Source organism: Myotis daubentonii, chromosome 18 (genome assembly GCF_963259705.1).
Source record: "Myotis daubentonii chromosome 18, mMyoDau2.1, whole genome shotgun sequence".
NCBI lineage: Eukaryota > Metazoa > Chordata > Mammalia > Chiroptera > Vespertilionidae > Myotis > Myotis daubentonii.
Window position 1 is genome coordinate 38,402,971 of NC_081857.1, and position 25,706 is coordinate 38,428,676.

Below are 25,706 nucleotides of genomic sequence, written 5' to 3' on the forward strand. Positions count from 1 at the left end.
TACTATAAGTCTAAACATCTTTCAGATTTCCAATTGGATAAAACAAATGTCCCCCAAAAGAAGGGCACCCCTTTCCCGACAAGTTTCAGGTACACCCCCAGAAAACACTTCCTCTCAAGGGAATCACGCTCGGGCCGTGGAGCGATTTACAGCCCATGTCAGTCACTTCTATTCCCAGAGCAGAAACTCGAGGGTCCTCCCGTCCCGTCTCAAGTTTCTTAAGTTCCCAGTCACCCCAGATGGGGCCTGAGTTTCTGGGGAGCAGGGAATGGGCAAGCTAGTCACAGCACACATGTCTCTCCCCCACTCCACCCGTCTCCGTGTCTCAACAGGAACAGGACATAACACACACGGCTAGAATCAGTTCCAGTCAGAACACTCCCTGCAAATGGGATTCGACTGATGCTTCATCGGCGTCAGGGGGAGGAAAGGGAGAGGCAACACCAGGGCCCACACCGCTGAGTCACTTCACGGTGAGGAAAGAACATAAAGCCTGAAAACTTGTGCCAAAGAGCAGTTTTACCCTGTCAGCCACTCCATTCTCTTCACACGAGACAACACACTTCACTGCTTCTGTTATCTCCTGACGTGATCTATGAAAACGCATGATCTGCGCTGCCAACTGCCAACAGTGAGATAAAGAGGTTACTGGCTACAAGTGGGGCAGGGAAGGGCTTCCTAATCTTTTGAAAACCACAACGTACAACACAACATCACACACATCCGGACGTTTCAATGTCAATTTAGCGATCCATATTGTCCTCATCCTCAAACCACCACCAATATTATGTAAACAGGTTAGCCATTCTTCTCTGTGCCTGACATTGAATGGTCATCAACTCTACATTAAAATAATTTTTCTGTACAGGTGACTGAAGAAACCTAGGTTCCTGGAACATACCCATGACTGTAGCGATGCACTAAAGGCACCCCCCCCCACACACACCCAAGCTCACCGCCACCACCACTGTTGTTCTATTTATTTCTCCAAATTTATTATAATTTTCAATATACAGATTTTTTTGAAAAATAACATAATGAAACATATATGCCTTCCACCTCGATTGAATCTTTCCATTTTCCACATTAGGTTTCTTTCTCTGAATTGTTTCCTTCCTGTAATCTGGAAGTTCAGTTTTGAGCTTTGATTAGAAAGAGGTTAACATTTCGGCAGGAATATCTCACAGATGATGTTGAACAGTGCACTTTGCGTCGGGTCAGGACACACAGCATCGGGCAGTTCACTGAACAATGTGACACTCAGCTGAAGCCGTGTGACAGGGAGGCCGTCAGGGTTTGAAAGATGCATCTTCTCCTTTGCAAGTGAAGGTTAATCTGTGGAGTGACACTTGTCAGCCTGCGAATATGCCGCTCCCTCGTGACTTTGCCATCTGTTCATCATCCTTGCCTGAACGGGTTATATTGGGGGAGGCGGGTGGTTATAGAATCATTTTTTCCCGATTATTCCTTCTAAATATTACTGGCATTCTTTGGTAAAGAACAGCTTCTCTTCTCCCTCATGTTTTCTTTTTTACTCGTCATTCATATTTTTATGTATTCAAGGTTACACTCAATGACATAAGGAGTGTAATTGTCCTCAATTGGGTCAGTGGGGGGCTCCTTCAAGCTGATCCTTCTGACCTTTTGACATGCCCCCATTTGAGCACTTCCTTTCGGACGTAAGACCCACCAGGCTCACCTTGTTCTTTCTCTGCTTCAGACCTGGCACCGGCCATTTCTCAAGGAGCCCTGACCTCCTCCAGTGGGCGTGGTATTTTGAAGCTGACGCCTGGGCAGGAGGTTGCTCACTGCCGTCAGAAGTGTCGGTGCTTCCAGTTCTTTCAGCGGAGAGAAATCCACCTTGTTTTACTCATGAGTTCGTATGGAGAGTTCCATTTCCAATTTCACATGACCATTTTTTTCTAAACTTGAACGTTTCCTCTTTGTATCTCTTTTCTCATGTTGACAATCTTGGTCTCTCACAGAGAAGTTAAACTGGCCAGATACGCTGGTATATTCTTTAAGATGAAAACTTGTCAACTGCTTACACACAGTCCATCTGTACTCTTCAAATACATTGTTATGAGGAAAGAAGTTAATTCCGAAAGCAAGCGGTAGCGGACAGCCCCAGGAGGGGGGTGGCGTCTCCCTGGCATTTGGGAAGGTGGCCACAGACTGAGTACATGCCATATGCGTCATGCCTTAGCCCACCCGGGAGAAACAAGCAGAGACGCGCAGGAGTCATTCTTTTTTCCTGGACCTGGAGGTCTACCTCACCTGAAACTGAAAGCTGGTTCATCTTACAGATTCAAACCCTCCTCACGTTTGCCTGAGCGAGTGCATCCCCCCTGTAAGTCTGCGCACATCTGGGAAGGCCGGACCTAACTAGAGGCGAACATGCAAGTCCCTGCCAAACAGCCTGCAGCGGAACTACAGCCGCTCCCAGTGCCTGGCCGAGTCCATGCAGGTCAGCTTTCTGAGCCCTAGACTAACACCCAATAAAGTTAATGAGATGGAAAGCATATCGGTTGTTCAGTCAGCATCTACCGAGTCCCATAAAGTGGAGGCTCCGGGGAGGAAAAAGCCATCAAAACTCAACACGAAATAAAATAATCGGACTTTAAAGACTTAATGTGAAATAGTAACTCTGTAGTAACAGGCCCTGAGAGTGGAACGGACCTTTCAGAGTCCGTTCTGCATCGACACTGGGTATTTCAAGTCCAAGGAGCAAGGTGAAACTGCTCTGCGGATCAGCTGGCTGCAGCTGGCTTTAGCTTCCACAGCTCTCAGAAACGAGACACAAAAAGCCCCCAGAAGGAGACCACAGACACCATACATGGACAGGAACCTGTCAGAGAGAACTCGTCACGCCAAACACATAACTGTGGCTTTCACTCTAGAGAGGAATCTTTGCCATCCTTCTTGACTTCCTAAACTGAGATGTACATGTTCAATTTTAGGGGAAAGTCTCAGTAGAAAATCATGATCTTAGATAGCCTATCAGAAGCAAGCTGGCTGGAAGGAACTGCCGCCTGCAACTTCTTTGGGGCTACCTAAAAAGAAGAGCTACCTTTTGCTCCAGAATGAGTAAGTACCCCCCACCCCCCAGACCAGAACACGTAAGTCTGGGTTTTCTTCATTTAGGGCTTTCTGAACATTTTTCTAATGAGTAAAGTGGGCAGACACCCAAGGACAAAAATCTCTTGCTTCAGACTGTATGGCAAACCAAAAGTCAAAATCAAAATTTGTATAGGAAGTTATTCAGCAAATTTTTATCCATAAAGAACACTGCTAGAACATCACTGATCTGTATATCTTCAAACCATTTTTGCTTAAATCTTGATATAAAATAAACAAGTAAAACCACCAGTAAATTAGGACTTTTACTTAAAGCTGATCAGAAGTTTGATCAGGTTAAAGGGCTTCTTTAAAAACAAAAAATAAAGATAACGGGGTGTGATTATTTCCTGTAGATTAGGTGGCCTTGGCTTTAATGCACCACTGAGCAAAGAATGAGGTGCCCTTATAGAACAGCAGCTTGGGAGTTTCATAGCAGAACAATTTTCCATACGCTGATGCTGGCGAGCAGCTTCTGGAGCCCCCTGGGGCCTCTGAGAAAGACCTTGAATGCTGCACTTACTTAGCAATCCCTCCGTGGGGTGTGGAAAGCTCGCCTTAGGCCTGAGGCAGAGAAACAGGAATAGCCCTCTAAAGACCACTCCTTACACGAAAGGTCCGATTCCTGGGAGGCAAAGGAAGGACTGCCACAGGACCCGGCATGCCTGCTGTGCTCCAACTCTAAACCTGGCCGGGTCTGTTCCACAGAATTCTTTCTCACAGTGCCCCAAACCGCATTTCATTCATGCTTCTGTGGTACATGTCACACACGGTCCTAACCGGAGGCAGGGTTTGGTCATTCATTCAGGTCAAACACCAACCTTTCCCCGAAGAGAGACATTAAAATTGTTATCTAGAAAGCCCTCCCCTATTTATCCTTTCTATTTGATAATAAAGCAACAGTGACAGGACTAAAAAGAAATATGTGTGTGTGTGTGTGTGTGTGTGTGTGTATGTATATACACACACACACACACACACACACACACACACATATGTTTGGTCTGGGTCTCAAATCCACTCACTTTGGCTTAAGGAACCTGCCTCCTGGTACCTGTCTCACCTGCTCAGTCAACTGTTTTCTGAGTCCTGCCCTCCTTTTTTCCCAATCATCCTTCTCTAGTCTTTACTCTTTGACTTTTCCTCAGCACCTCAATCAACTCCTTCTGTGACCTTCTATTTTGAAGCCAGAATTTCATTAAAATGCCCTCTGCTGATCTGTATAATTTTACTATTCCTATTAGTCCAGGAATTCATAATATAAATGATCATGTTAAGGAGATCCTCATATTCTGACCTGATTTTTAATCCAGAGTCCAAAACGCTCAGCCAACCAGAAACTGGAAGTAGGGAATGGGGACAGGGAGTCAAAATCATTCTTAGGATTTCAAAGAGAACACAGACTTAAGAAATGCCCTTGGTTTAGTGGAGGCCTAGCCATTGTTCTACTTACTTTTTCTAGAGACACATCAGGATCTCTGCAAATTCCCTGGCTGTAAGGTGAAGGAACTATAAGCCGGTCTGGCTAGGAGCTTACAGTCCTGAGCACCCAAACCCTGGCCTGGCTTTAAGCCAATCACCGCATTCTCACTCCCAGGCAAGCATTCTAGGTTTCAGCTGGGGTCCCTGGATGGCCTTCAGGCTGCCAACTCCCCTTTATACGTAGACTGTCATATATATGCACATATTTCTGGAAGGCAAACAGCTCTGATAGAGCTCCAAACCCCAAATGATTAACAACTGCTACACTGACTTACGGGAGCCAAATAATAACCTCAGAGGAATGTGAGCCGCACAGGATATGAATCACTGTCCTGTTCACTGATGTGCTCTAAGTGCCCATCACAGGCTGGGACACAGGGCAGCGTGACTGGTCACAGCTCACTCTGAACACCTTGGAAAAGAAGAAAGACTAAGTATAGGTTATTTTCAGGACCCTCGCACGGGACAAGATTTTTCCTCAAGGCCAAAGTCATCCAAGATAGGTGGTAGGTGCATTGCCTTGCCAATGTCAGATTTCATAACAATTTTGGCCAGCCTTGCTACACGATCTAGAAGAGTGGTTCTAAACCTGGGCTCGTCAGATTTGAGCTGTTCTAAAACGCATGTACCATCCTCTACCTGCCCCTTACCCTCAACCCCTCCCCATCCTGAGAAGTAGGTCTGGGTCAGCGCCCTGGTCACACAAATTCTGAAAAAGTTCCCTAGATGACTGATAGCGTCCATTCCTGCCCACTCCACAAGAAGCACTGATCTGGGACAATCTCAGCAGGATCTGGAAAAGCAAACTCCGGCACCCCAGTTTACCAGGCTCTCGAGAGAGACTCAAGGGGTGCAGGGAACAAAGGGGTAACTACATCTCGTTCAGAGATAAAATAAGGCAAAGGAAGCAGAGAGTCTGCCTTTAGCAACACCTCCGCCTGCCAGGTACGGACAGTCTACCAGAGGGATTCGCAGCTTCAGGAGAGCAGGACGGAGCTTGTGTGAGGAAGGGACTCTTTTCACAATGGCCTAGTCCAACTCAGTAAAAATTGGCGAGGTGCTCTCATTCCACACATGCCCGCACTCAGCTAACCCCCTCCTTGTGGAGTCGAAAAGGAATGTGCAGAATTCTGAACCCTCTACTCCCCAGGCCGGAGGGGTTCCTTCCCCTGAATGCAAGGGCTGAAACGAATGTCATCAACTCTCCACTCCCAATTACAAACTAGGCAGAGAACTGAGGTGCCTCCCATCATGGAGGCTTCCCTTCTAACCTTCATGGTTCGGAAGCCCATCTCACTAAAAGCCAAGCCTTGGCCAACCTCAATTCATCCTCAACTGGCACATAAGAACGGAAGCACCCGGAGTAAGGCGTCCCCCTGGCAAATCCCGGGGAAGGGGAGCAACAGGGTCAGTGGCCCCAGCACGCGTTTTCCTTGGGTTCACAATACAGCTTATACACTCAGAACATCATGTTCCCAACCAGCTTGGTCTCTTTTCTGTTACAAATGTGAAGTAAACAGATTCTAGAGCAGCTACAAGTCTGTTACCAAGGCCACTGTATTGATCAGTGTAATTGACATTCACAATACATCTAATCCAGCACGACAAGCCAGCTGGGCTGCTCGCCACAAGAACGGAACATTGGGAACCTTCGTGTCTTGCTTCCTAAGAAGTCTGGGCACGAAAAACTCGAGCACTGAACTGGAAGGTGGAGACCACCTGGCCACCCACAGGAAACTGAATTAGTCACCAGAACAAATGAACACGCCTGCCTCTCCATGAAGCACCTGTTTCGATTTCCAAAGCTGCAAAATTCCGAAGGTCTCCCTTTCCCCTGAATCCTGCCGAGGTCACATACTCCGGGGAAAAGTCACACACAAAATCCTCGGTGCCAACTAGAGTCTGAGTTCCTGGTTAGGACGAGCACTGGCCCAGTTCCCAGAAGACTGCAGGTCTGAAGAAGGTGTATTTCAAAGACAAGGGCATATACAGCTTTTGAACATTCAGCTCAGCCTTTGGTTCAGAAGGGCAGCCGGGGCTGCAGAATGAGAAGGATCAGAAGTTTGCTCAACACGGCCGGGCAGAGCTGTTGTTTATTACTTCCAGGACTCAGCAGGCATTCCAAAATGGAACTGTTCAACGCACCACTGGTCCCAAATCCCAAGCGCCCTAAGGGCAAGCCTCTATTTTTTAATCAAGAGCATCTGAAAATCAGACTTCCAGTTTCAACTTTGGGCAGAGTCCCTAATGCTAAGGATTTAAAACTGGATGGAAATTTCAAGTTACCTTTTCCATTATGTCTAAGGATCCCCCTAAGCTTCTGGCCTCCTGCCCTGTGGTCCTCATGCTACTGAGGTAAGAAGCTGGGGCCACGTGTTCTCAAGCTTCCTTCCCACCTTACATGTTAAGGTAGTTCTGGCAGGATATAGGGATCCACTCATCCATTTCTCATCGGCAGCTCCTGGCTCTCCATTATTGTCCATTTGGGAGGTCTAAATAAGAAAAACCACCCAGCCAACTGAAGGGGAAAGTAAGCCAAAGCCACCAAGGAAGTCCAACTCACTTTCTCCTGGGGATAATCATGTCACAGTATTCTACTCAATAAATAAGCACCATCAGTATGTGTGCAGGCACTGCACACTACACGTATGTGCGAGGTATGGTCCAAGAGGGCAGAGCAGAATCTGTCCTACAGCTTCCTTGAAGGGTCCCTTTTTGAGTTCAGGATCCTAAGATCATTCATGGGAACAGGTCACAGCCCAACAACTTTGACTTGAGCTCAGACCAGTCCTGTGGGAAAAGGATAAAGTACTTCCCATTAAGTCCATGGAAACGTGTGTCCCAACGTTCACCTTAATACAATCAATCAAAGACTAGGAGAGTGGGAGACATTTATTAAACATTCTCCAAACCCTGATGTTACTCAGAGCACAGTGATATGAAACATGGTTCCACTCACCCCCTCCAGGCCGCAACCCCTGCCTCCTGCCGCTCACCAAATCACGTCCAGCTCAGCGCTACGCACCACGCGGAGCAGCACGGGAGCCTTTCCCTTGGCCCCGAGCACACAGCTCCGTGGGATCCCACTGACGTCACTGCACACGCAGGTTCAGGAGAAGAGAATGTATCCACAGGGCTGGCTCTGGCTGGCAGTTCTTCAGATTGTCAAGAACTAAACCTGCGACAGGTCCAAGATGAGCGGCATGGAGGTGAGCAGTCGCAGCCCCTCCTGTGTAAGCCTCTGTCTAGCACACAGCTGATACAGGGTGTCCGTTTTAAAAGAAGCGAACTGGTCAAGGAGAACGTGCTAAGGCCATTCGGTCCTATAGGTTGAATGTGGGACACATTACTAAGGCACATTACTAAGAAAGACAAATAGCATGTGATATCCCTTATGTATGGAATCAAACACAGAAACATTCATAGATACAGAGAACGAACTGATGGTTGCGGGGGGTGAGGTGGGAGTGGGGGTGGGATGGACAAGAAAGGTGAAGGGGATTGAGAGGTACAGTTATGAAATAAATAAGTCACAAGGATGTCATGTACAACACAGAGAAAACAGTCAATAATATAACTTTGTACAGTGACAGATGGTTACTAGACTTGTGATCGCTTTGTAAGGTATATAAATGTCAGATCAATGTTGTACACCTGAAACTAATACAACATTGCATGTCACCTATACTTTAATTTAAAAAGAAAGCAGGAACATGCTTGGACAGTCCTAGATGTGTGGTTCTGTCAACGTTCTTTCCATTCTACCCCAGGACACCAAATACTACCTTTTACCAGTTCATTAAGCTTTTTGACTTTGTGCCCTGTTCGAGCAGTAAATGATTAAGTCCCATTGTATACTGCTTAACAGTACCAATCATTATATACATTCTGAACTTTAGACACTGGGCTGAATCCGCTAGGAAAAATGAACAGAGATTAAGAACAAAAATGAAACCTGTCTGAGCGTCAACCAAGGCCGGCGTGCTCCACCCTGGCTCTGTAACTGCTGTGGAGCAAAGGCCACGCATTTCTGCAGGAGAAACTCGGTTACACGCAATGAGGAGCAGGCTGTCTGGAGCAGAGAAACAGCGCCAGGAGGGGGACCGCGCAGGCAGAGATGAAATCTGAGGTGATTACATAAGAAGATATAGTCATAGCTCAGAGGAGTCTTCGCAATGGTTTCAGTAATTCTGGGATTCTAGTGTGGGAAGATTCCCACACTACTGCAGACTGAAGAAACCGATTCCTGGACTCAGCTAGCCCAACGCCTGACAGACACCCACATTCTACGCGGTGGTTGGGTAGCGCGGATCCCACTTCCATCACAAGCTCTAAGTTCTCCCATTGTCTATCCGCCTCCTGGAAGTCAACAACTACTCTAGTGCTCAATAGGTGGCAGCTCTACATAAAATAACATTTTTGTCAGGGAAAATTTTCCCAATAGATGTCCCAATGGAAACAGCTTTGTTTTAGCTCTTTAAGAATATTTCAAATAAACTAGTGGAAGAAGGTACTCATTGAAGACCATGCTGGGATAAGAGGCATAAACCAGAACTGTACCAGGCAACCAGGATATACGGTCACCCTAGTTATAAAAGAGTAAATACACTGAGATTTACTAGATGCTATTCCCCTTGACAATCCTGTAGTGCTATCACTATTCCCCATTTTACAGACAGAAAAATGGAGGCTCAAAGTCCATGCCCTTGACCACAGTCATATGCAGTTGTGAAAAAAAAAAACACCCAAAAAACCTTAAAAGTAGCTTTAAAAAAGGGGGGTAGGGGACAGATCACCTGCAGATAAATAATTAGAAAGACAACTGACTTTTATTTAGTGATCATTTAGGCCAGGAGGTAATGGAAGCATACCTTCAAAGTGTTGAGAAAAATAAATGTCAACCTAAAATTGTGTACCTAACAAAACTATCTCTCAAGAATGAGAGTGAAATAAAGTCATTTACAGATAAAGAAAAAAAGAAAAGAAAAAAATGACAGAAAGAAAATGAGGCTCAGAAGCTTAAGTCACTGGTCCAAAGTTCCAAGTCTAGTAGATGGTAGAGACAGAAGGTAAACCTGACTCCAAAAGTCAAGTGCTTGACTTACTCCTCAGTTTTAGAACAAAAAATGGAAAGTTCAACACGTTTCATGTAACAGGCAAGCGACAGTGGGAGAGCAAGAGAACTTCCTGAATGAGTCAAAGGGAAATATGGAATCAGAAGAGAAAAAGTGACCACAATTCTATATGAAACTTTAACTGCTACCATATGCAAGGCAATGATAGTGTTGATAAGAGTCGGAAGGCAGACTTGTGGTAAGAATTTGTCCTTAAATTTGGGTTCTCAGATTTCAGGTTGGGAAAAAACTCTGGTCAGTGCAAATATATCATTCTTCATACATGAGGGGATGCTTCTGACCCACCTAACTAAGACATGTTCTGAATATTATACCCAGAAAAATAAGGGTGGCCCTTCTTAATAAAATTCTAATATTCAGATTCCCAAATTTGAGAAAGATTGGTATAAATGACTCTCCTTTACTCGCCAGTTCCTTTATATAACAGGTTCAAGAAAGCACTAAAATACTTGTTTACAGATCATAACTACATGAAGTAACAAAGTAAACTTATTCGGTGTCACAGACAACTAAAGAATTACACTGTATGTATCAAAATACCTTAAAAACTTCGTAAACATGTTGAAGAATATTACATTGGCTCACACACACTGGATCTCAAACTATATCCTCCTGATAAAACCAATGGTCCACATTTGTAAACTTGCCACAAGCTAAAAGTTTAATGAACGTAGAACGAAGTGATAACGGAAACTAGTGTTTAACTAACTAAACAGAATCAAGTAAGAAAAAGAGAGGTGATCCGTATCTGTGGAGAAATCTAAACAAGATCGGATCTTCTTACTAGTACACATCTGATACCTGTTGAGAGCCTGCCATGAAAGAGAATCAAGAGGTACTAATGATGTCTGGAGAAGATAGACGTCACCTATTAAAACTCTTCTCAGTGGCCGAAACCGGTTTGGCTCAGTGGATAGAGCGTCGGCCTGCGGACTGAAAGGTCCCAGGTTCGATTCCGGTTGAGGGCGTGTACCTGGGTTGCGGGCACATCCCCAGTGGGAGATGTGCAAGAGGCAGCTGATTGATGTTTCTCTCTCATCGATGTTTCTGGCTCTCTATCTCTCTCCCTTCCTCTCTGTAAAATATCAATAAAATATATTTAAAAAAAATAAAAATAAAAAAATAAAACTCTTCTCAGTGACTCGAAGTGCTGTAAATGCTGTAAAGCTGTACTAAGATTCCACCGAATAGGTTAACATCTAAGCAGTACTCACTGGGGTTCTACCTGGTATGTTTCTAGGTTCAGCTGACTCCTTTGATATATCTGCTTTATTCAAAAAGAGAATATCCTACCAGCAAAAGTAACTTCTTTTGCGTTCTTTCTCTTCTTGCCCCTCTTGTAGTGTTTGGTAAAGTCTGACTGCAAAACTCCTAGGGCAAGTACCTGACGTGTCACCCCTGAGTCCCTCCAAATGTTCAGAAGTACAAAGAGCAAGCCTCCTGCTAGGCCTTCCAGAGAAACATGACTATTTTAGTTTCATCAACAAGCTGGAGATCTGGGCTTCCCCTACTGGGGAGGGGATCGACTTGATACAATGTCAATTTCTAAAGGCCCAAGAAGTGCTATTACCTCTGCAACACAAAGTAGCAGAAACAGAAGGATAAACACCCAGTGATTATGGGCCACCAGCTGCCTGTTTGGTGTGACTGATAACTGCCAATATTAAACAAGGATCCTCTTTAGTTGTGATTATTGTTGAAGAATCTCAATACCTATGCTATTTGATGGACATCCACTCTTTCCCGAAGTGATTAAAACTTCACCGGTTACACTAGAATCGGATCTGAGGACGATCAAGGTCACCCTGAAGTGACCTACAGCTTGACTGGCACCAGAAATGTCCTCATTTCCTGAGGGGCCTCAGGGCTTGGAGTGATCCAAAATTACTTGGTCTAGAGCCACATTGGAATCCTCACGGGTTAAGGGCAGCGCCCTTTGAAGAGGCCGTTTCCTCACACTATTCAGCACAACTAAAGGACTCCTTTCTCACCCAAAATTTCCTGGTTATACCATCTGAAATCACCAGTGACATCGTGAACAAGCCTTACTACTGAATCATACTATAGCTATTAATAATGTCCTACAAAAATCTCCTTTGGAACTAAGTGTCAGCACAAGCTGTCTTCCTCAGGAATTGGTATGTATTATTTCCTATGTCTGCCAGGAAGACTGTAACTCTGGGATTCCTTTTATCCCCGGGCTCCCAGGAAGCTCTGAGTTACATGTGATGCTCAGCCTCCCCAACCATCTTAGCCCTCAGGGTAAACAATATTTTTGCTAATTTCTATTTTGACTTCCTTTCTATATTGTAAGAGTCCTGTATAAGCAGCTCAAATGCTCACTAAAAAGAGGGAGTGTAACATACTAACAGACTTTATATATATATATATATTATTTATTTTTCACAGAGAGGAAGGGAGAGAGATAGTCAGAAACATCGATGAGAGAGAAACATCGATCAGCCACCTCCTGCACGCTCCCTACTGGGTGTGTGCCCGCAACCAAGGTACATGCCCTTGGCCGAAATCGAACCTGGGACCCTTGAGTCCGCAGGCTGATGCTCTATCCAGTGAGCCAAACCGACCAGGGCAAAATTTTTAAAAAATCTTTATTGTTGCAAGTATTACAAATGTTCCCCTTTGTTCCCCACTGACCCCCTCCACCCCACTCCTGCCCCCTAATAGACTTCTTTAAAAAATCAAACAAAAACCCACTTTTGCTTGGTTCCAACCTGTGCCTATTTCCCCCTGCTGCAAACAAAAAGCACTTACTTGGCCGATAAGGAAGCTGAGGCACAGAGCTCACTTGCTTAAGGTGTAGACATTTAGTTGGCTTCTTGCCACCCAGGTCAAGAATCAAACCAAGTCCTATTATCTACACACACTGTGGGAGGCCCCAGGCATATAAAACTGAATGATTATAGTAGAAGAATCTCAATACCTATGCTTTTAATTGATGGACATCTATTCTACCTCAAATAAAGTGAATAAAACTTCACCAGTTACACTGGAATCTGACCTGAGCACCAGCAAGGTCACCCTGAAATAACCTACAGCCTCTGACTGGCACCAAAAATGTCCTCATTTCCCAGGGGCCTCGGGGCTTGGAATGATCCAAAATACTTGGTCTACAGCCACATCGGAATCCGAACAGGTGAAGGACAGCACCCTTTGAAGAGGCCTTTTTCTCACACCATTCTACATTTCTCTCTTACTTTTCTCACACTTTCTCACAGTATCCACACATGGCAGAGGCACAAAAGTGCGGTGCGTCATACTGTCCAATTCGGCTGCCGTTCTGAAAAAACCATCACCTAGGACTTGCTGCTGCGTGACCTTGACTAGTCCTCAACCAACTCATGAACTAAATAAATGCCTTTTATAGTCACTAGCGGAAGGGTAATTAGTTATCATAAAGCACTTTAATATCGTGCTGTGTAAGTGCTACACAATAAAGCTCAGAGAGAGCATTACTAAGAAACACGGGGATACATTTACCAGCAAATGGAAATTCACACGGGGTCTTCCCACGTTCCTGGCCCAGGCTGCTTCTGTCAGCTAATGGAATGAGTCTTTAAAGTCATTAGCACTTGGCCTGACAATAATACACATTAGCAATATTCCTCCAGGGAAGAAAAGGGGAGAAGGGGCACTTACTCCTGGTAGGCAGCCATGCAGACATCTGGAGTACCCATTAGCCAGGTGGGCAATTAATACTGAGTACCTACGACTGGTATATTCTAGGGACAGAGCCACGCACAGAGCATTCAATGGTGCACAAGAGTCTCTGCCTTTATGCAGTTTCCGATCTACAATCTACGATATAAACTTTGTCTTATTACTAGTGGTACTTTCGGGAATAAAGGCTTGATAAAATAAGGGCAAGAACGAAGAGAGGCGCCTAATGTGGAGACAAAAGACAGGCTGGCCGGGAGACGAAGCGGTCTGTCCGGGAGTTAGGGTACCAGGGCTTTCCTCGTCACTGGTCAGAGGTGCTATCCTTAAGCATCCTGCTCAGCAGGGCTGTGACTGCCTCAAACTGCCCCAGCCAAGCAGTCAGCTGAACCCAGAGCACTAAAAAGGCTCATCGGGCTCCTTAGAATCAAGGGATCTTCCCCAACCTTCTAAGAGGCATTCTACTGTAAGATCTTCAGTTCGTGGGGGGGAATGGAGCTAAAGCACACAACAGTGAACTGTCTTTTCAACCTTGCGTTTGATTTCTGGAGTGCTAGATTCATTCCTTACCAAAGAGAGAAAAGAAAAGGAATGACGGCGTAACCAGTTCAGGTGGAGGAGCCTCAAGCCTGTAACTACCCCTGCGAGCCCAGCCTGCAGGGCGGGCGGTCAGCTTACACAAGCGCTGCGCCCGTGGAACCCTGCAGGCCCCGGCGGCCTGGACGCCGTGTTGACACCCGTGGGGAATGTTTACCCGGCTGCCCCCGGGGCCTGCAGTCTCCTGTTAGCCGGGCGCCGGGTATGTGGAAAGTCAGGATGTGGTTGGCAGCAAGTGCTCGGGAAACGCGAGGGATCCTGGAGCTCGTTACACCGAGAGCCGCAAAGGCTGCCGTTTCACCTTCCCGGGCAAGAGGGTTAGCAGGACAACCTCTGGGCTCAAGCCGCACAACACACGAAACTTGTCAAGCAGGAGCAATCCTGCCTCCCCCACCCCCCCACCCGGCCGACCCGCCCCAGCTCCCTTCTCCAGGGACGCCTAAGGGATCATCTGTTCGCATGACTCGGCGATCAGCGTGTGCCCGAGACGGTGTCTGCTGTCACCCACCTCCCCGTGCTCGTTTCTCACGTGCGTGGAAGAGCTGGACCAGCGAAGGGGGTGAAAAGCACCGTTTGCTCTTCAACCTCACGCTGCCCTCCCGTATCGCTCCCACCTGCACAAGAGCTGGCTGGCCCCGCGCGCGTGGGGCTCTTCGCCTCGCAGCGAGCACGCAGCTGTGCTCCCGGCGCGCGCCACCTGGCTCACCCACTCACCTGCGGGGAGGCTTCCCGTGCACTCCCACCCCCGGGGCCGGCCACCGGGGCCGGCCAGTGGCTTCACCTCCCTCGCACTCCGGTCTCCGAGGCCCTTCATCCGGGAAAGGCCGGGGGCGCGTTTCAGAAAGATCCCGGAGGACCAGGGCCCGGGGACAAAGGAAAGGGAGGTCAGGGGCGGCCTGGCCAGCCCGGGACGGGCCTGGGGCGGCTCCCCCGCCACCCCGCCACCCTCTCGGCCGTCGCGATCCCCTCCAACCTCAGCCCCGGAGTCGCCGACCGGCTGGAGCGCGGGGCCCGCTCGCGCCCCTCCCGCGAGGCCCGGGCCCGGGCCCCGCCGCCACCCGAGCCCCCGCACCTTCTTGGGCGCCTTGGTGACGGTGGCCATGAAGGAGTACTTCTCGGCGTCCTCGATCTCCTTGGCTTGCTTCCGCTCCTCCCCGACCCCGGGCAGCGGCATCGCGTCAGGCATCGACATTCCCCGGCCGGCCGGGCCCGCTGCTGCCCCGCCGCCCCCGCCTCGCCCGCTCCGGAGCGCTCGCCCGCCCGCCCGCGCGGCGCCCTCCGACACGCGCTCGCCCACCCTCCCGCCGGGCCCGCGCAGAGCCGCTCCGGGGCCGAGGAGCTGGGGCGGGCGCCGGGTCCGCTGGGCCGTCCGAGGCTGCGGGACCGCGACGGCAGCGACAGGAGCCCCAGGAGCAGCAGCGCGGAGCTCCGACTGGCCCGCGCCGCCACCTCCGCCGCACGCACACACGCACGCAAAGTAAGGGTAGAGGGCGGTGACGCCACGTCGGGTACTGGCAGCTCCGGGGCGGGGCGAGGGGCGGGGCGAAAGGCGCTCGGTCGTGACGTCACCACGCTGGGCCGGGCCGCCGCAGCCTCCCCCTCGGCTTCCCAGCTCGCAGGGTGAATCGGACCCTCTTCGCCGCCAGGTGGCGCCATCAGCCCTGCGAGCCGCGCGTGGTTCCCGCAGGGAAGCCGCAGAACTGGGGGGGTCTTCGGGATGTGGGGTTCCAGGCCAGGCCTCCGAACAGCATAAGGGGGATGCTGGGGAGCAAAGACCAGAGCCCCACGCCACACATCCTGCAGCTGGTCCTAGGAAACATCTGCGGCCCAAGACAACTCACTCATTCAGTGCCCCCGCGCCAGGGCCTTTGGACCCGAAGCCCCGAACCAAGGGGCGGTGTTTACCTCCCTGGATCTATAAGGGCGGGCAGACGCAGAGCACTGTGATTTCCGCACAACCTTTGTGACCTCCTCCACCACCGTCTCCCCTGGGCCTTGCCTGTTTACAGACCCCCAGGCCACAGAGCTGATGTTACCTAGCCATTGGGAAGGGCTGGCTAACGGGTCAGATGATGGAGGCAGGAGGAGAAGTTTCCAGACTGAATGGCTTTCCTGCTTCAGTGTCACTGCCTCCCTCCCACCCCAAATATTAAACTCTGCCAGTTCTCAGTGAGGCACCCAGGGCGTCCATGGACCATTCACATGCTTTTACTGGGCCCTACTATGTGCCGTCCCCACTCTCGCCCTGGACAGCAAAGGCCCTAGTGATACAGTCTGTGTTTTGCAAGGCTGAGTCCAGCTGGCAAGGCAAAGCCTATTTGCAACCTAATGTCAGCTGAGGTAGCGTGTCCTTTGAGATACAGATGACATTGGCTCGAACTCCCCTGTCCTGTGGGAAGTCCACTGCCCTCCCAGGATTTCTGTGAGTGGCCGGGGGGACTTTGAGTTCGTGGTTACCTCTGGCTCTACTGTTCTGCCTCGTCGAAGCTTTGTTCAGTATTCTGGCCTTGTGGCTGTTTCTTTAGTTCCTGCCATCCATTCGCATAGGGAACACAGCCCCTGTTCCTTCCAGCCCCCACCCCGATTCCAAAACAACTACAAAAATAGTGCTGTAACATGGAGCAGAACTTTTAATGAAAATTTGTTGGCCACAGGGGAGGGATTACATCACACAGCAAACAATTTAAAGTCACATTTCTGAAATGTTCTGAAAAGTTATTTTGGCTCTCCAGTCACCTGGGATTTCTCACTGGGCACACCACGCCACGAAGCTCCCTGGCCCGCTGCATCCCACCTCACTCATCCCTGGTACACCCTTCCCACCCTCCACCCCACCTCCCCTCCTTGATCAACTCTGGGAAGCCAGTTTCCTCTCTCCTGTGCTGAGAGTTTAAGTCTTTCCATTGTTTTTTCCTAAATCACCGCCCCCCCCCCCCACCAAGACACACACACACACACACACACACACACACACACACACACTCTGCCCCCCAAGCCCACCTTTTTATATCCAGAATCTAACTAGGTCTCTCTTTCCAGAGAGAAGCTGTGGTTTGAAGCGACCCTTTCCCCACTGGTTTATGTTCAAGGTTGGGAAGAGTGTGAAATACTTGCCTCTGGGCCCCAGAAGTCTTAGTCAGAGCAGCCGGAGTTCCCACCACCCAGCCCCAGGAGGCCTCTGTTTGAAGCGGCCTGGCCCGTGGAAGTGCCTGGCAGGATGCGCGCTTCTGCGCATCCTGGTCGTGAACTGCTAGATTCTCTCCTCTGCCGGCTCCTTCAAGCCCCTGGACTTCCCTCTCAGGGCTGTTCCCTAGCAGAAGGGACGGGGGGGGGGGGGGGGGGGACCAGCATGCCAGGTCCCTGCACCTTTCCCCTCACCTCCCGCCTGGGGCCAGGAGCCACACCTGCCCACGCGGGACACTGGCGTGCGGCCCGAAGTAGCTTTCCTTCTGTGCGTTTGCCTGGACTGTCGTCAGAGGCCAGAGAGCAGAGGCAGAGCCAGCTGGAATAGAGGCAAAACTCCACATCCTTTAAAGAGGAAAGCACGCGGCTTAAGTTAGCGTATTTCAGAACATAAATAAATGCATCCGTGAGCCTGCCCTTTGGATTTGATTTTTTAAATTCCCATTGTCACCCGGGCAGTGTGGCCCAATGGTTGAGCATCGACCCATGAACCAAGAGGTCAGGGTTCAATTCCCCGTCAAGGTACATGCCCGGGTTGCGGGCTCAAATCCCAGTGGGGGCCTGTAAGAGGCAGCCGATCAATGAATGATTCTCTCATCATTGATGTCTCTCTCTCTCTCTCTCTCCCTCTCCCTTCCTCTCTGAAATCAGTAAAGATATATATTTTTTTAAATTCCCATTGTCAGAGAGGTTAGCATTCAGACAGCGAGACCCAGCCTCTCTTTCACCCCTGAACCCAGTGCCGGGTTTCCCCACCCCCAGGCCCACAGTGAGGCTGCCGCTGGGGACGGGAGACGGGCCAGCCTCGCGGAAGCAGCGCCTTCACAGTCTGAGCCAAGAAGGTGACCAGCAGGTTCGACTCCACTTTCCTGAGCGCCGGGCCCAGGGGAGGCTGGGCTCTGACATCCACGGGGAGTGCGCTCACTGGAAGGCGGGAGGGGCGCAGGCCAGGGCCAAGGGCATTCCTGGAAACCAGCCTGCTGAGAGGACATGGGTGGCTGCCACCTGCTGCCACGTGGGGGCCGGGGATCAAAGGGCTCGCCCAGCCTGGGAGCGGGATGACATAACACCCACGAGAAGCCTCTCATCCCACCGCCACGACTCCTGGATGACCCCGCGCAGCCCGCGAAGGGGCTGCACACGGATCAGAGGCCAGGGGCCCGGGAGGGTCGGTGGGCCGGTGGGGTGTGTGTGTGTGGCGGGGGCACTCTGCAGGCCTCGAGACCAGAGGGGACCCTACTCTAGGAAGGAGTAGCCTGAGGGTAGAGGTGACTTGGGAAATGTCACCAGTGACGCGTGGGCTTGGTTTCCTTAATCAAATTCACTCTTTTGTCTCCCCCAAAAGTGCCCTTCGTAATATTTTTATTATTATTATTACCAGTGGCCCAGTGCACAAAATTCGTGCACTGGGCGGGGGGGTCCCTCAGCCCGGATTGTGAGCGGGCACAGGCCAGGCCAAGGGACCCCGCCGGTGCACAACTGGGGCAGGGGAGGGACACAGGAGGTTGGCCAGCTGGGGAGAGACCACGGGAGGGACCACAGAGGGCTCCAGGGTGCGTCCAGCCCATCTCACTCAGTCCCAATGGGCCAGACCCCAGCAGCAAGCTAACTTACCGGTTGACTGTCTGCCCCCTAGTGGTCAGTGCCCGTCATAGTGAGTAGTTGAGTGGCCTTAGCATATCATTAGCATAGTATACTTTGATTGGTTGAATGGCTGACCTGCCAACAGACACTTAGCATATTAGGCTTTTATTATATAGGATTATTGATTCAGAGAGGAAGGGAGAGGGAGAGAGAGAACCATCAATGATGAGAATCATTGATCTGCTGCCTGCTGCATGTCCCACACTGGGGATGGAACCCACAACCCAGGCATGCGCCCTGACCAGGAATCGGACCTTGACCTCCTGGTTCATAGGTCGATGCTCAATCACTGAGCCATGCCGGCTGGGCCACATTCGTTTTGTTGTTGTTGTTGTTTGTTTGTTTGTTTACTTCATAAAATATGTATCAGATGCTGAGGCTGTGCAGGAGCAGTGCTGGATATGGGGCTGCGGAGACCAGTGAGGTGGTGCTGTCTGTCTGCCTGGGCACAGAGGGCAGGGGGGGTGGGCGGGGTGGGGAGGAAGGGATGAGCAGAAAGGGTTCACGGAGGGTGACGCTGCTTAAGCTGACTCTTGACAGATAAGCAGCCGGACAAGATAGAGACGGATTCTGGGCGGAAGGAAGAGCATGGGAAAAGGCAGGGCAGCAACACAGCTTGGCATCTTCCAGGAACTGTGAATGTCTCAGTGGGGGTGCGGCACAGGGTGCAAAGCAGGGCGGAGCGAGAGCCGGAGGCGGAGGCAGGGCCAGGGCCCGCAGCCTGGGAAGCCGTGGTGAGTGGTGGTGCCAGCCACCAGGACGGGGAGCACAGGAGGGGAGCAGGGCAGGGTGGAGGGCCGCGGAGATAAAGAGTCAGCGGAGACGCCTTGAGTGTGGTCTGTCTGTGAAGTGCACTGTCCCTGGGTCCCAGGGGAGCCTCGGTTGGCGCCTTTCACACCCGCCTGCTCCCTGCAGGCTGGCATCCCCCAGAGCAAGGCGGTGCTCTCTCTGCAGGCCGCCCCCTCCTGTAGGCGGGTCCCGCGTTGGTCCTCTGAGATGCAAGGTGTCCCAGAACCACCAGGATGCACAGCTCCGGGAGGCACCATCCACATTGCTCGTCTGGCCCCCAGGCCCCCAGGGGCTCCCCGGGGCGATGCTCCCAGCTGCACCTCTGCGGCTCTGGGCGCTGCTCCCCTGGGTGGGCCTGCCTCCTCCTTCCCACAGCTCCCCGACTCCCCACTTCCAGGCTCCCGCCCTCCCGTCTGCGCCCTGCAACTCCAGCCCTTTCCAGAAGATGGGTGGTCCTCTGGGGACCGAGACAGACTCCTCCTCCTCTGCTTATTATGATCACATTTATTTATTTTGCAGCTTCTGGTTGTTTTGAGCTTAATCTTTATAGGAAAAGAAAGCCCCACGTAGATAACAATCTCTTTACGTCTCTCAGCGCACTTCTGGCTCTTACCAGCTTGCAGGCGCGCACTTTGGCACACCTGTGATGAGCATGTGGTTCGTGTTCTGCTTTAATCAAATCACAATATTTCAAAACACAGCATCCCACACCGAGCGAGGTCCCTTACCTGCCAGCCGTCAGCTTGTCCCGCGTGTTCGCTCGCGTTGCCGTGCGAGTTTGCTTAACTGTTTTCTTTGGTTGTTTCCAACTTAGTGCGATGTGAACAGAGTGTGTGTCGGGGTGGGAGTCAGAGGGGAATGGCTCTCAGGGAAAGAGCGCAGGTCCTGACAGAGAGAAGCAGCAACATGTGCACCGGGGGGGGGGGGGGGGGGGGGCACTCGTCCTGGCTGTACTCAGGGTCCCGGGAGAAGGTACTTGGTGGCTGTGAGGGGACCGGAGGTGCAGGGCCCAGAACAGCTCACTCACGGGGCGGCCGGGGAGGCTGCATGCTGCGGGGGAAGCCGGGCATCTGAGTCCTGACTCTGCTACCAACTTGGCCGCTGGAAGCCGGGACCACTCTGGGCCTGTGCCCCCCCCCTGCAGAACAGGGTGACGGCTTTCCCTCTGGGGCTGGTGATGACCCATCCAACACGATCATGAACAGAAAGGAGCTTTGCACAAGTCGCAGGTGTTGTGCGAACGTCGGTTCCTAAGATGTGAAAGAATCTGGAGGGGAGAGGGGTGACATGCGAATTTGGAGTCCCCTCTGCGCCCTGCTTCCCTGGACAGGAAGCTGAGCCCTGCTGGCGGCAGGAGAGAGGGAGGGAGGGAGGGGGTTGTCCGTGCTGATGTGGAGCTTGCTCACCTGGGATAGTCCTGCCTTGGAAAGGAGGCTGCAATTGCCCACCTTGCATGAGCTGGCCCCGGCCTAGCCCCGTCTGGCGACTTCACGTCCAGCAGCCCCTTCGCGTCCAGCAGCCCCTCGAGCATCCCGCATGCTTTTTGATGGTTTGCACCAGAAATCCTGATGTACCCGCTGCAGCCCGAGCAAGGGAAGGCTGAGAGGCATCCAGTAACTGTAAACAACCATTCGAGGCAATCTTCTGATGACTCTGTGCTCCATTGCGTGTTTTCCTGTGCCTGTGAGTGTGTGGGTGAGTGAGTGTGGGTGTGCGGGTGGAGGGGCTGGCCAACAGCGGACTGCAGGAATTGGAAAACCGACTTGGACTTCAGCCCGCCCGCTCTCTGCGGTCGGTGACTTATTCAGCGCAGGCTTCTTGCCAGGAGCCGTGCTGGGCGCCAGGGAGCCTGCGGTCAACAAGAGAGACACCGCTCCTGTCCTCGTGCGGCTTCGAGTCGGGGGCAGGACTTTGTCACAAAACCTGGGCCCCCTCACGCCTTCTCAGAGAGGGGCTCTCCCTCCTCCCTCCTGGGCCCCCACCCTGCAAAGTCCTGCTCAGAAATACATGGCACCCTCTCCCGGCCCCTGAGACTGTGCCAGGCCCCGAGGTGGGGACACCACCCATCTCGAGTTCGGATCAGCCTGTGCACCCTTGGGACGGCCCTGAGTCCTTTGCAAGTGTCTGGGACACTGTGATCCCGGCAGGTACCCTGTGCCGAGACAATGGAGAGTGGAGGTGCCAGGTGCCGGGATCAGGTGCGGCAAGACCCGTCTGCCTCTCACAGGCCCAGCCTCTCCTCCCCTGCCTGCCATCTGCCCGGGGCTGGAAAGGGTCCTGGAAGTGGAGAGGTGGGGGTTGGCTGCGCTGATGAGGCACCCTGTGGACTGCAAAGCCACCAGGGCCACATGGGGTGGGACAGGCAGAAGCGGCAACTTTCCGAGTCTGGGGTGGCCAGTTTTGCCCACTTTGCCCCAAAGTCCCTGCCCTGCGTCTGGCGTGGGGGTTGGAGGCGAGTGGTCCGCCGCTGGCTGTGCAGTGGCTGCTGGGCGGAGCCGCCTCCTCACCCTCTCTGGTGCTCAGGGTGGGTCCCATTGCATCACCCCTGGAGCCTCTGTTCCTGACTTTGCAGCCAGCTGGGCCCCTGGAGGAGGGACTCTCCTTGTTTTTCAACAAGCCATTAACCATTTCACCCTCCCAGGCCTCCCCATGCCACCCTGGGTTCCCAAGGCTGTCCTCCTGCCTGTCTGTCCGACCCTGAAACCGCCCTTCTGCTCCAGGACGCATAGGGCTTCTGCCCGGGCAGCCGGGCGAGGGCTGAAGGCTCCCAGCACCTGACCCCGTCCCAGCCTGGCCTCTTCCCCCAGAAAAGAGTTAAGCTCCCTCATCCCCACCCTCAGGGCTGTCCCGTTCTGCAGCAGTGAGGGAGGCTCAGCCTGCAGCACGAGCTCACGCCCCATCCATACTCCAAACCGCCCAGACCAAGGGGCAGTGCCATGGTTTAGAACCAGAGCAAGCACAGGGGACTGGGGGGAGGGGGGCAAGCCAGAGACCAGGAGCTGGGCTGCTGGCCCCTCCCACGGCCCCTCTGACCCTTTCCTGCAGACCACTTGGGCCTCTGCCCTCTTTGGAGGGACCCAGGGATGGAGTGGGTGGGGTTAGGGTCCTCAGGGGCCCAAGTCTGATGGAAGAGAGTCCCGAGTACACAGTGTTTCCTGCTCCTGGAGGGGCTGGGGGAGGGGGAGGGGCCGGGCGAGGAGGAGGAGGAGGAGGAGGAGGAGGAGGAGGAGGAGGAGGAGGAGGAGGAGGAGGGTAGAGAGTCCCAGTCACTGAAGTCGCCCAGCCGGCACTCCCCGCACCCGCCTCAGGCTGCAGGGCCTGAGGAGGCTCCATCCCAGCTGCGGCCCAGGGCCCACTTTCCGTCCCACTAACGCTGGGCTGCACATGAACTTGCAGAATCCTGGGCTGGGTCCTGTGGGGGACGCAGAGATGAACGAGGCCCAGCCTGCAGCTCCAGGGAGCTTGCAACGTGTCCCCTGATCGCTGCCACCATCAAAGGCATGTGACGCCTGCCCGTGGAAGAAGAGAGAGAGCCGGCTTCCCAGGGGAGGATGGCAGCCGTGAGGAGTGTGGTGATTGTTGAAGCTTAAAACCATTAGGATGTCAAGAGGCAGAAACGAGGGGCACTCACTGTAGGGGAACAGCGAGAGCAAAACCATGGAGGTGCGAGCATGTTCTGGAACGTTCCTGCAGTCTGGTTTGACTGGTGCACACGGGGAAATAGTGACCTACTCACTCTTTCCGTGGATAAGTCATCGAAGGTGCCAGGGACTTCGTCTAGACTTCCGACAGGCCGAGGGCTCCCAGGGCAAAGACCTACAGGTCCACAGACCTACAGGTTCGCAGACAGGAGCAGGGGGGCACAGAGGCTGAAGAGACTTGCTGGGAGCCACAGAGGACATTAGTGATTCAGGTGAGTGATGAGTGGTTAGTGACTCAGGACCAGAGCCAGGATCTGTCTTTTTTTTTTTTTTTAATATATTTTATTGATTTTTTACAGAGAGGAAGGGAGAGAGATAGAGAGCTAGAAACATCGATGAGAGAGACATCGATCAGCTGCCTCCTGCACATCTCCTACTGGGGATGTGCCTGCAACCCAGGTACATGCCCTTAACCGGAATCGAACCTGGGACCTTTCAGTCCGCAAGCCGACGCTCTATCCACTGAGCCAAACCAGTTTCAGCAATCTGCCTTTTTTTAAAAATATATTTTATTGATTTTTTACAGAGTGGAAGAGGGATAGAGTTAGAAACATCGATGAGAGAGAAACATCGATCAGCTGCCTCCTGCATACTCCCCACTGGGGATGTGCCCGCAACCAAGGTACATGCCCTTGACCGGAATCGAACCCGGGACCCTTGAGTCCGCAGGCCGATGCTCTATCCACTGAGCCAAACCGGTTAGGGCACAGGATCTGTCCTGGCCCAGGTCAGGCCCCTTATCCGCGGAGCTGGCCGATCCAGTGGAGCCTGTCACCCTGAAGGGCATAGAAGACACCGGGAACCGACAGCCAGCGATCCAGGAGGAAGACACTGAGCCGCACGAATGTCCCTCGAGGTGCTGCATCTGAGGAAAGAACAGCTCCGTGTCACTCAGAGGGGAAGAAATGCCGATAGTCTCTGTTTTTCCCGCTGGCGAGAAGTTTCATATCATCATTAGGGCTTCCTCCTTTGGCTCATTGAATTTCACAAACAAACAAAACCCCCAGAGCCCGACCCGCGTGGCTCAGTGGTTGAGTGTCAACCTAGGAACCAGGAGGTCACGGCTTGATTCCCCGTCAGGGCACATGCCCGGTTTGCAGGCTCAATCCCCTGCAGGGGCTGTGCAGGAGGCAGCCGATCAATGGTTCTCTCTCATCATTGATGTTTCTCTCTCTCTCGCCCTCTCCCTTCTTCTCTGAAATCAATAAAAATATATATTCAAAAGCAAAACAAAACCCAGAAATCCCCAGATAACCAAACAAAGGGCTGGATCTTGTGGAAGTGGGGCAGCTGGCCCGCCATTGGTGGAGGTGGCCACGGTTATGGCTGCACCGTTATGGCCACGTGTTGAATGCTGGTCCTTCCTGTGTGTGGGCACCGCTTCTCCAGGCAAGCTGCTGAGCTGCCCACGCACACGGGCCCCTCCCAGCAGCTGGCCACCCAGGGGTGTTTTTTCCAGTCTCCTCACAGCCATCTCCTCACCAGGTTTTGGCGTCCTGTGAACTGCGCAGATGCTTGCATTCCCGTGGGAGCTCAGCTTCTGCAGGGCGTGCAGCACCCTCTTCTGCGGTCCCGGGAGCCCCACCCCACAGGTGAGGCTGTTGCTCCGTGGAGAACCAGCTCCCTCCTCTTAGACCTCCGGGGGCCGAGCTCTGGCCGCCCCGCTGGGAGGATGTGGGGAAAATACTTCACATTCCTTCCTGAAGGATTCACGGCCAAGAAAACCAGATATGGCTGATTTGTCCACCAGGCTCCTCTGCCACATTCAGCAGAGCTGAATGAATTGCCCCTGTCCTACTTCCCACAGCGAAAGGAGGCCCCCGAAAACATGGCCAAGGCCACGCTGTGCACCAGGCGAAGGCCGCGCCGTGACACGGGAAGATGGCCGTGACGGAATCCAATCGTCAGCTGAAAAAGCAGCTTTTAAAGCAGCATTACAGCGCGAGCCAGTTTTTTCATAAACATCAAATGACATATTTAGACAAAGAAAAGACCTGAGGCGGCACACACCAACATCCTTGTGTCCTCTGTGTGGTGAGGTGACGGGTCATCTTCCTTTACTCATCTGAGCTGGTTTCCACATCCTAACAATTCTACAGTGAGTGCAATGACCTCTTCTTGGAGAGTATTTGAAGAAAAGGTACTTTTCAATGATAAAAGTAATGCAGACTCATAACAAAAATCTAAGCAAGCAGATGTATGTTCCACAAAAGCGAAGGCCTCTTTCTGGACTCTGCACCCCTCCTGTGAGCGTTTCCCAGGAAAACCCGGACGACGACGGCGATGCCTGCCTTGTTGGGGGTTTTGTCACAATCAAGTGAGCTAATACATGTACAGCGGTTAGAGCCGTGCCTGGCATATAAAAAGCATATGCGAACTTTAA

General features: G+C 51.9%; 1 protein-coding gene and 2 long non-coding RNA genes across 4 annotated transcripts in view; 1 reads left to right on the forward strand and 2 right to left on the reverse strand.

Annotated features, from left to right (window-relative positions):
• AHCYL1 (adenosylhomocysteinase like 1) overlaps positions 1-15,474 on the reverse strand; it is a 32,425-nt gene extending 16,951 nt beyond the window's left edge. For both annotated transcript variants that reach the window (XM_059675532.1, XM_059675533.1), the window contains exon 1: positions 15,079-15,474. In XM_059675532.1, coding sequence (XP_059531515.1) covers positions 15,079-15,198 — 120 coding nt within the window. In that variant the 5' untranslated portion in view covers positions 15,199-15,474. The remainder of the gene's footprint in view (positions 1-15,078) is intronic.
• Positions 15,475-18,616: 3,142 nt separating this feature from the next.
• LOC132221311 (uncharacterized) lies at positions 18,617-22,437 on the reverse strand. The gene is made up of 3 exons (XR_009449945.1): positions 21,029-22,437; positions 20,717-20,889; positions 18,617-20,507 (listed from the first exon to the last, which is right to left on the reverse strand). It is a non-coding gene; the product is annotated as an uncharacterized LOC132221311 (long non-coding RNA).
• A 433-nt stretch (positions 22,438-22,870) lies between these two features.
• On the forward strand, positions 22,871-25,706 carry LOC132221405 (uncharacterized). Its single transcript, XR_009449969.1, has 2 exons — positions 22,871-23,535; positions 24,809-25,706. It is a non-coding gene; the product is annotated as an uncharacterized LOC132221405 (long non-coding RNA).